This window comes from Mixophyes fleayi, chromosome 3, assembly GCF_038048845.1.
Source record: "Mixophyes fleayi isolate aMixFle1 chromosome 3, aMixFle1.hap1, whole genome shotgun sequence".
In the NCBI taxonomy this organism is placed as follows: domain Eukaryota; kingdom Metazoa; phylum Chordata; class Amphibia; order Anura; family Limnodynastidae; genus Mixophyes; species Mixophyes fleayi.
Window position 1 is genome coordinate 34,351,986 of NC_134404.1, and position 11,716 is coordinate 34,363,701.

The 11,716-nt window shown below is 40.5% G+C and overlaps 1 protein-coding gene across 1 annotated transcript; it reads right to left on the minus strand.

The window, feature by feature from the left end:
• Positions 1-5,935: 5,935 nt before the first annotated feature.
• Positions 5,936-7,732, minus strand: LOC142143106 (serine/threonine-protein kinase SBK1-like). The gene is made up of 3 exons (XM_075200821.1): positions 7,615-7,732; positions 7,135-7,337; positions 5,936-6,715 (listed from the first exon to the last, which is right to left on the minus strand). The coding sequence occupies exons 1-3, from the start codon at positions 7,730-7,732 to the stop codon at positions 5,936-5,938; spliced, it is 1,101 nt and encodes a 366-aa protein (XP_075056922.1).
• Positions 7,733-11,716: the final 3,984 nt, after the last annotated feature.

The following is an 11,716-nucleotide window of genomic DNA, read 5'->3' on the forward strand; positions in this document are numbered from 1 at the left end:
GGACCGTGGGTATATATCTTTGCATGTGTATTTATATTATGGTGAGGTAGCTGAGCATAAAACATTACCTCTGTGTGTGCAATAATGTATTTTTCAGGAAGCGTGGTATTGGCTGGAGCCAGGCTGCCCCCCTCTCTCCCTGAATGTCTGTGTAGTTCCGCAGTGGAACGCATGTGCGTTCTGGCACAGACAGTCTTACAGACATTCAGGGAGAGAGGGGTGCAGCCTGGCTCCAGCCAATACCACGCTTCCTGAAAAATACATTATTGCACACACAGAGGTAATGTTTTATGCTCAGCTACCTCACCATAATATAAATACACATGCAAAGATATATACCCACGGTCCCATTGCCTTATCCCCAGAGATATTAATGTCTATAGCAGTGCAGTCCTAGTCAAAAGTTTATATAAATCACTTATAAGAAGATGAACAGGGAGAGATAAATGTGTATTTCTGTGTCATATAGTCTTTCAAAAGATTTGTTGTATTCTTTTTTGGGGGGGGGGGATTTTTGTAAACTGACAGATATCATCATCATCATCATCACCATTTACGGTATTTATATAGCGCCATTTCCCACCCTAGGCTTATACTCGAGTCAATAAGTTTTCCCAGTTTTTTGTGGTAAAATTAGGTCCCTCGGCTTATATTTGGGTCGACTTATACTCGAGTATATACGGTAATTAAAAGTTGGAGTTTATCTTTTTTATTCTTAATAAAAATGTTGGTGGGATCAGAAACTAAACTGTTATCTAAACATTAATTCTATATCTCAGCCACAATGTTAAAATCATCTTCCACCTTCCAATAACTACATTGAATTACATTTAATATGGTAATCAAAATATATTGCATATATGCAAACCACAAAAATGAGTTAAAACAGGTGCTATGAAGAGATAACAGTAAGACAAATATAGAATATTACTTAATATTGAGAAAAATCACCCATATGACAAACTCCACCACTCTGTCACGAGCCGCGGCGGTACTCACAGCCGCCGCGGCTCGCTTCCTGTGCCCCCTGGCGTCTCGACCGCCACCTTGACGACTGGGACGTCATTCTGCCTAGTACCCGCTCTTCACTGTAGCGCCGCGCCCCGTCAACAGAGCACAGCCGGGCGCGTGCGCAAAGCTAAGTAATAGCTGTAGGCTATTAAGGTTTAATTCATTAATTAGCAGGGGCCTGTGTGCAATTTCAGAGCTAGGCTCTGGTTGGCTGACTGGTGTATTTAGGGCAGTGAGGTCTGCAGCCTCACTGCCGGTTATAGCTTTCTGCCCAGTCTTGCTGACCTGCTCCTATTTGCTATTCCCTGTCCTGTGGATACTCTGTTTGATTCCCTGTGTATAACCCCTGCTTGGATTACTGGACTCTGCCTGTGACCCTGACACTTCTTACCTGTACCTTGGACCTTGCTACCGTGCCTGTGAGCCTGAACTCTGGCGTGTTTTACGATTACCCTGCTTGCCTGTGACCCTTGACCTTGGCTATCGTTTTGACTATTCTCTGCCTTCTACCAGTCTCCGGGCCCGCCACTGTTGTCCTGCATTACCAACCCACACTACACTTGGAGCTAAGTCCTGGGGGCATCCGAGTACCGATGAGCGCGTCAAGCTCTAAGGGAAAGGCGGCGCAATAGGCGAAGATCTCCGTCATCTAGTTCGGTGGGTTGTTGATCAGGGCCAGCAGCCCAAACATTATAACCAGCCAAACAGACATTCCGGAGACGAAATTGGGATGGATGGAAGCGGACCAAAATTGTCTCCATGTCAAGCTCTGGCGGGTCATGTTGAGATCCTGTACCAAATGGTCCAGGGATTGTCTCAGCGTTTGTCCGCTCAAGAGGAGGACTCCCGGACTACACTAGCCATTTCCGGTTCCGCTGATGAACCCAAGTTAAAATTGCCGGACCGGTTCTCCGGAAATAGAGCCCTGTTCTAGAACTTTAAGGAGAGCTGTAAGCTCTACTTTCGGCTGAGACCTCGGTCTTCTGGTTTGGAACAGCAGAGGGTCGGGATTGTCATCTCCCTCCTTCAGGGTGACCCTCAGTCCTAGGCCTTCACCCTGCCTCAGACGAGTCCTACCATGCAATCTATGGAAGCCTTCTTTAATGCATTGGGTCTGCTCTACGACGACCCTGACCGAGTTGCCTCCGCTGAGGCTCATCTACACTAAAGCAAGGACGACGTTCTGCAGAGGAATACTGTGCTGAGTTCCGCCGATGGTCATCTGACAGTGAATGGAATGATCCAGCATTACACAGCCAGTTTTGTCTAGGACTGTCAGAGCAGATCAAAGATTCACTGGTGCAGTATCCTTCTTCCACCTCGTTGGAGACCCTTATGCAACTTGCCATTAAATTTGACAGGAGAATTAAGGAGAGGAAGACCGAGAAAGAGACATCTTCCTTTTCCTCTGCATATATTCCCGTTCTTACGGATATTAAGGAACCCATGCAGTTAGAGGCATATCGCCTCTCTCCTGAGGAAAGAAACAGAAGGCAATCACAAGGTCTCTGTCTCTACTGTGGTAATAAAGGCCACTTCTCCCATTTTTGTCCTAACAAACCTGAAAAAGGAGCATGCCTAGGGAACGAGGGGAAGGTTCACTTAGGTTTGCAAATTGCTTCCTCAAAGAATGCTGTCCCGATTCCCGCACAAGTCACTTTCAGTGCCTGTTCCGTGGCTCTGTCAGCCTTCATTGATAGTGGATCTGCGGGCAACTTTCTTGACATCGGGTTTGCCCGCTCTGCTGGAATTCTGACTGTGAAGCTCAAGTCTGCTATTACTGTCTGTGGCTTAGATGGGAGTCCATTGCCTGGTGGCAAGATTATCTGGGAGACCCCGCTACTGCAATTAAACATAGGAGGTCTCCATTCAGAGTCCATGACCTTCTTCCTTATCGACTGTTCGTCAGTTCCGTTGATTCTGGGCCATCCTTGGCTTTCCCGTCATAACCCTGTTGTGGATTGGGTGAAAGGAGAAATTATCCAGTGGAGCTCTTAGTGTACACAGTCTTGCTTAACTATGCCTCTGCGAATCATTCAGTCAATTCCTGAGCAGCTTCCATCACAATATCATGAGTTCTGGGATGTGTTCTCCAAAAAGGCTGCTGACACTTTACCACCTCACCGTGACTTCGACTGTGCTATCGAGCTTATTCCTGGTTCCAAGTTACCCAAGGGACGCTTGTACTCTCTCTCTGGTCCGGAGACCAAATCCATGCAGGAATATATTGGTGAAAACTTAGAGAAAGGTTTCATCAAGCCATCTAAATCTCCAGTAGAAGCTGGATGCTTCTTTGTATCTAAAAAAGATGGAGGACTAAGACCCTGTATCGACTATCGAGGACTGAATCTCATTACAGTCAAGAACACCTATGCCCTTCCTCTCATCTCTGTACTATTCGATCATGTAAGAGGTGCTACAGTCTTCACTAAAGTCGATCTTCGCGGAGCATAAAACCTCATCCGTATCAAAGAAGGAGATGAATGGAAGACGGCGTTCAATACACATTCTAGCCACTATGAATATCTGGTCATGCCGTTTGGTCTTAGCAACGCACCTGCAGTGTTCCAAGATCTGATTAACGAAAAGTGTGAGTTTTAGGTGCAGAAGGTATCCTTCCTGGGTTACGTAATCTCTTCTGAGGGATTCTCCATGGATCCAACCAAGGTCCAAGCTATCCTGGATTGGGTGCAACCAAATAATCTCAAGACGGTACAGAGGCTCCTGGGCTTCGCCAATTATTATAGAAGGTTCATCCGTGGCTTTGCTGACATTGTGGCTCCTATTGTCGCCCTGACCCAAGGAATGGACCAAACTAACTGGTTGCCCCAAGCAGTATCCACATTTCAAAGCTTGAAGAAAGTCTTTGTATCCGATCAGATCCTTAGACACCAGGATCCTGAAAAACCATTTGTTCTTGAGGTCGATGCCTCTGACGTCGGTGCTGGTGCTATCTTATCTCAATGTGGGCAATAGAGAACTATTGGCAATTAAATGGGTCTTTGAGGAGTGGCGACATTGGCTGGAGGGTGCTACACATCGAATCTCCGTCATTATGGACCATAAGAACTTACAATACATACAGTCGGCCAAATACGTGAACCCCAGACAAGCCCATTGGTCGTTATTCTTCACCCGTTTCAATTTTGTGATCACCTACCGACCGGGTTCTAAAAATGTCCGAGCTGATGCTCGGTCCCAAAGCTTCTTGGCACACCATGTTCCAGTTAAAAATCCGGAGCCTATAATTCCCTCTTCCGTAATCCATGCTGGCCTAACCCAAGACCTGAGCATCACACTTCGAAAGGTTTCAAAGATTAGCTCCTGATAATATCCCGGAGGGATGTTTATTTGTGCCAGTCCATTTAAGGAAGGTAGTTCTTGCAGAAGCACATAATAGTAAGACTGCTGTACATCCTGGAATTCAGAAATCCTCAGAAATCCTCTCCTGTACCGTATGGTGGCCATCATTACCTGCTGACGTCAGGAGTTATGTCCTCTCTTGCGAGGGTTGTAGGCCAGTTGGTTCCATTGCCCATTCCTGCAAAACCCTGGACACACTTGTCCATGGACTTTATAGTCGATCTGCCTCTCTCTGCAGGACACAACACCATATGGTAGACAGATTCAGAAAGATGTCACACTTCATACCATTAACCAAGCTTCCTAGTGCTCGAGATTTGGCTATTCTGTTCATCCAGCATATTTTCTGTCTACATGGACTTCCTATTAATATCGCTTCTGATCGTGGGTTCCAATTCATAGCACAATTCTGGAAATCTTTCTGTACCCTTCTTGGAATCAAGATCAGTCTTTCATCTGCATACCACCCTCAGTCTAATGGGCAAACTGAAAGGGTTAACCAGTCCTTAGAACAGTTCTTACGATGTTTTACTTCAGAATTTCACGATAACTGGTCCTCTTTGTTACTCTGGGTGGAGTTTGCCTACAATAATTCATGTCATTCATCTACTCAAACCTCCCCATTCTACTGTAATTTTGGTTTTCATCCCAGGTCCAACTCCTTGTATTCCCTCAAATCCGCTGGTATTCCGGACATTTGTTCCACAGCTGCTGATCTTAAGGTCATCTGGAAAAAAGTTCAGTCCTCTTTTAGAGAAGCCTCGTTCATTGCAAAAAAAAATTTGGATCGCCACCGTACCTCCTGCTCCCTTAAAGTGGGCCAGAAAGTGTGGCATTCTACATGAAATATTAGGCTCAGACAGCGTTGTAGGAAACTGGGGCCTAAATTCATCGGTCCCTTCCTCATTGTCAAGCAGATTAATTCCGTAGCTTTTAGATTGCAAATTTCTGGTTCGTTAAGGATCCCCAACACATTCCATTGCTCCCTGCTTAAACCTGTACTATACCCAAATCAATCCCAGCCTCCCAGTTCGCATGTACGGAATAGGAACAAACCTCAAAGATATATCATTCAGAAGATTCTCGATTCTAAAAAGGTGCAGGGTCAGGTGCACTTCCTAGTACAGTGAAGGAATCGCGGTTTAGAAGATCGCTCCTGGGTTCCGCGAAGACAACTTCATGCTACAAGACATCTGAAGTAGTTCTTCAAAAAATTCCCTTCAGAAACCTGGGTGTCAGGGTGCCTTAACCCCTCTTCAAGTGGGGGGGCACTGTCACGAGCCACGGCGGTACTCATAGCCACCGCGGCTTGCTACCTGTGCCCCATGGTGTCCCGGTCGTCATCTTGACGACCGGGATGTAATTTCCGCCTAGTACACGACCGTTGCCAAGACAACGGCCGAACGCTCTTCACTGTAGCGCCGCGTCCTGGCAACAGAGGACAAATGTTCACATGAACAATTCCAGTGATAGCAGTTACTATACTTACATTAATAATAGGTTGCATTGGCTTTGAAATTGAATATTGCCTTTCCAAATGTATCTATTATAATGGTGAGGTCTAGCCAATCTCTACTTCAGATCCCAGATTAAGGCTGTTTTCTGTCCAAAAACTCAACGTTGAGGGGCTATAATTAGAAAATGATTCTTCTGAGGTATAGGTCACAATGATATATTCCACATCACTGGGGCTCTCAACATTAATAAATACATCTTCTTCCTCTATTATAATGACTTGGGCCTCGTCTTCTCTCATTTCATTATCTTTTTCTTCTACCACAATCTGAAAGACTTCCTCTGGAATATCTTCAACTCCCCATTGAAAGTCAAGATTATTCAGGAAAACGCCTACTGGATCCCTGATGGTAGGATCTTTGGAGAGCAGAACATGGAACATATCCTGAGCCTTCCTACTGAATTTCTGCCAGGATCTTGGAGATGCAATTTGTCGTACAAGACTTTGCCAGTTGATAAACTCCTGGAAAAGTGGGTCTTCATCCACAGCTCTTCTCCACGGATAGGATCCAGTGAATGCAACAAAGAGAAGCACACCAAAAGCCCAGACATCAACACTTGGATCCAAGGCTAAGAAACTGCCATATTTCAAGTCACAGAGTTCCGGGGACATGTATGGTATGATGGGTGACATAGATGGAACAAGGGTCCCTGCACGCTGAGTTAATCCAAAGTCACTCAGCTTGATGTGGTGGCAATCTTTGTCCATTAGAAGCACATTATCTGGCTTCACGTCCCTGTGCACCAGTGATTTACTGTGCATGTACTCTAGAGCTCTGGCCAGCTGCATTGCGCAACGTTTCACCATCTCTTCTGGAATTCCAACCTGAAAAATTAGAATACATATTTTTAGAAGTGTCTCAATTAGAAATGATATTTTAAACTTCTTTATGAAACTTATAGATGGCAAATATTAAGATAGTGGGGAGACAGATATTTTCTACTGTGATACATAAATGTTACTGGTTGTCAATGATAATAATAATAATAATAATATTAATAATAATAATAATATGTAACCTATGAAATATTAGTGAAATTGAAGTCAGCATTTTATCCTCATATTAAAAAATATCCAATTTGTATTATATTATTCCAAAATTTTAAGGACATTTACACATGATAACATATTGGTTCATATTTATCAACCAAATATAAAAACAAATATAAATATAAAAACACAAAGGATGAATGTATTATGTAACACTTTTCACATTAAGGAGATCTGAATTTTGCTCTACTTACACCATGCTGAATGAGAGAATGAAGGGATCCGGCAGGTGCCAGCTCCTGGGTCATGGTGTAGTGGTTATTAGTCTGAATGAAGGTGGGATGAGTAGAGATGATGCCTTCACAGCTTGACAGGTAGATGGATACAAAGAGCTCATGGAAGAACGATTCCTGTGTGGTCTGGTTCTTCTTCACTTTTTTTAAAGCAACAGATTTACCTGATCAGAAAAAGTACAATGTTGTACAATGATTAATATACATTAGTTAAACAATTTCCCATCAGTAGCTTCTGCAGGAAACCATCTCATTTCTAGCACGCAATCCAAAAAAAAGCCACATTTGAGGTAACACATGCATTAGACATTTACAGAGCAAGAATTGTACTTACACTTCATGAGACAAACACATTTAGCGGTACCCACATGTTATGGATCAATTGTTATCTGTGCCCATTGCTGAAATCTTTCTAGAACCTATTTAGGACTATTATCTTACCAGTTTCCCTCTCTCGAGCCATTACAACTTGACCATAAGTCCCCTGGCCCAGCTGTTTCAACACTTGAAAGTTGTCTTTTGATACCTGCTGGATCTCAAAATGTTGATTGTCCTCCATGTTAATCTAGAAGATGATTGCACAAGTCCTCAAGTTTGAGGTTAGACCCGATCTGTAACCACAAAATACAAAAATGTTTAGAGCAAATGTGTGAAAGTTTTATATATATATATATATATATATATATATATATATATATATATATATATATATGTATATATAAATTTTATATCATAAAATTTCAAGGAAGGATTGGTCTGCACACAATAATTTTCAAATCTATTAAACAGGCTACACTGCTGTGACTTAAAGTACAATACACAGTACAAGAGGCAGGTGCACTCTTTAAGCACGAAGACCATATTATACATAATTAAAGACAGATACAGTCAAACTCAGCAGTAAAATAAACTCTATAATAGAACAATGAGAATCAACATGAGGTTCTTAGTGCACAGTTTGATCAAACAGTGGGTGTCCATCTATGACATCAAGGTCACCTATTTCACACTAACAATTGATAATTTTATAATATGGGACTTGCCTCATTTAGGCCTATAAACTACAAGGTAGGTAGGATCCAGACTGCTCTAATTAACAACACCTATGGTAAGATGGATAGGGTGCTGGGCCAGAAATAAGGCAGAAACAAACTTCAAAATATACAACATTTGAAGAAAGGATGATCTGGACACCCTAACCTCCAAATAAATTAAAGCTGCTACACTACTGTGATTGAAAGTACAATGCACAATCCAATATGCATATTCATACATAATTAAAGACAGATATCACTCTGCAGGAATATAGACTCTATAATAGAACAATGAGAAGAAACTTGAGGGGCCTGATTCATTAAGGAAAGTTAAAGCAAAAAAAAAGAAGCACCTTGGTAAAACCATGTTGCATTGGAGGGGGAGGTAAATTTAAAATGTGATTGCAGATGTATAGTTGAGGTAAGGCACGTCCTAGATTAACTTTAAATTTCAGTGTAAAAATAAAGCTATCAAGTATTTGTGTGCTACATGAAAAATAACGCCAGTATTTAACTAATGTGCAAAATAATAAACTAATTGGCACCCTTTGGATTTTAAAATTGGTTTGTCCCAGAGAAAATGTATTCCTCTTTTTTTGCCTTACTTTTCCTAATGAATCAGGCCTGAGGTTCATAGTTTGATCAAAATGTTTACAAAGAACCTCATGTTTATTATAGTTTTTCTATTATAGACTTTATATCATTGCAGAGTGTAAAATATATCTGTCTTTAATTATGTATAAATTGGTCTTCTTGCTTAAAGAGTGTACCTGCATCTTGGATTGTGTATCGTATCATAAAGGAACGACATTGCCAAATCCTAGCGTTGTATATCCTTAAAGGCGAAGAGAGAATGTTTAAGGACATTCTTAACAATTCTACTAATAATCAGTAAAAAGCAAGGTTTAAATTCCTTACTATTAGCAAATTTCATACTAAGGGCTATTACAAGTCTATTGCTATCCAAGAACTACATATTACCACCTTGTACTGCACAGTGTCAATAAAGTAAGTGTACATATTTCAAAACGTATTACCAAAAATATGATGGAGATGAAACTTTAGAGCATTAAAATTTAACTTACCTAAGCAGTAAAATGTCAGGAGAAGTTGGATATTCAGAGAAGCTGCTCCAATGACTCACAGAACAGGTTTAGTCCAAGAAGTTGGGTAAAATCTTCCTCAGATGTCCAATCTTGTACAACTTGTCCTTGGTATCACAGAGAAGTCCTTAGTGTACAGTTACAACAGATAACTGAAGTACTTAAACTATATCATGATCAGCCTTATATTGGGAGTTCAGCCAGGGCCTTGAGGTCACTCCCCATCCAGAGATAATTGAAAGTTGATGAACCTCTATTAAGATGCAAATGAATGTATCACCTAGAACTTGCCCATTTATGATGTAGCTATTGTGATTGCATTAGTTGTGGATTGGTCACAATGGATGGCAGGGAGGGGATTATGTTGTATTATTATTTCTTCTTCAATGTAATGCATACACATGATTTAAAGACTTTGCAATTGTTAAAATCTTTCCACCCTTAACAGTTATGCCCAAAACAGAAACTTACATGGGAAAAGTTCCTTCCACACCTAAGTATTTAACATATGTTTCTGGATGCTACAAAAGGCTGTGCATATAGATTAATTTACAAGGTATCTTTTGTTTTGTTTGCTAACTTAATTAACATTAACCTATTCATTCTTTGCTCCCAAGAGAGCCAAACAGGGTGCGAGCCAATGCCAAATGTCTTTTTTTTACAGGAGACAAGCAGTTAATTTATTCGGTTTTAAATCAAGTAATTTAATCTAGTTTGAAACATATAGTTGAAATTGTTATAATATACTGATTATATTTTAATAATGTTTTTTTTCTCTCATTTCAATTAGGATACACCAACAGGATTCAAGGACTATTACTTAAAAAAAATGCTTTTCTTGGATATTACTAGGAAATTAATTGATAAAAGCATACTGTATACTAAATTTGGACATCTTTCTGTATCAATAGAATTTATATTTATATTTTAGTCAAATTTAAATAATCACTGATATAAGTACATTTGCTAGAAATAAGTAGATATATATTAGTGGATATTTATAAATTTTTTGAAAAAATAATTTTTGTTCTAGTTAATTTTAAGGTTTGAGCACATAGATTTAAGAAATAACAAATTGTGCAGAGATACAGTATTTGTGATATGCCTGATACACATGAATATATGAGATGTATGAATGCAGTATACAAGTATGATTTTAGAGATATATTGATAGAACTATTATCTGAACAAAGCATATGGGTAAGTGTGTTAATGAGTAAAAGGAAAAGACTAATTGAATATATATAAATTTTGCTATTTTATGAAATTTGGTAGTTTGTAAAAAAACAGGTATAGTAAGATGGTGCATATCAGTGGTATATCACAGGAAATGTCCAAATTATGATGATTTTTTTTTTTTCTTCTGTTCTCTCTCCTTTCCTTTGAGTAAGTGCCGGATATGTTTTAGAATGAAGCTGCTTATGAAAATATTAAATTATATTAAATAATTATAAATGTTTGATAATGACAGAACTTTTTTTTTATAGTTAAATTGGGAATTAAGAATTAAAATTACTCATGTTTTAATAACCTTCTGTGGTCAATAGGGGCACTCTAACAGTTCAACTGGGGTTTGATGTATATGGTTGAGGGAAATTTATTTGTAACCCCCCTACTGTGGGGACCTGGTGAATTTGATTTATCCACTGAGAGTGAATAAGGTAGGAACATATCGTTCTATACTTTTATTAAATATTGTGTTGATAAACCGAATTCCTGCTTTGAGAGGTGCTGGAGTGTTCCTAAAGGGACAGTGGTAATATTGGTATAAATAGTCCTAATGCGATTGTTATATACAGCATTGGTTTGTTTGCTTAGCATACACATATGTGTTCCTGTGTTGCCACATGTTTAAGCAGCTGCGTTGATAGATAGTCCTGTTGTATTTTATAGTAAAATCACTTTGTCACGGGCACTAGGAGTCTTTACCCAGGGATCACCAGGTGGTAAGCTTACCAGAGCAATGTAGATGGTAATAGTGTACTCTGGTAGCAGGGTGATCACGGAACAGGCAATAGTAGATGATGAGATGCTCAGGAAAGTCTATGACTAGCAGCACTGGTAATATGGAGGTAATAATACACGAGGAACTGTATGGACAAGGGCAAGTGGAGGTAGTCAGTGGTCTGCGTTAGCAAGTTGTACCACTGCTATAGTGAGGAGGAATGTCCAACAGAAACGAGGAGGTGATGAGAGTCAGCGGTCTGCGGATAGCAAGTGGTACCGCTGTCTGAGTGAAGGAATGGAATCCAAGTGGAGGTATCCGGGAAGTCAGTGGTCTGCGGTAGCAAGTTGTACCACTGCTATGTGAGAGGAATGGAACAGGTGATACCGGAACAGGAATCAGTGGTCTGCCTTCAGCAAGTTGTACCACTGAAAATATATGTGAGGAGGTGTACGGGGAGA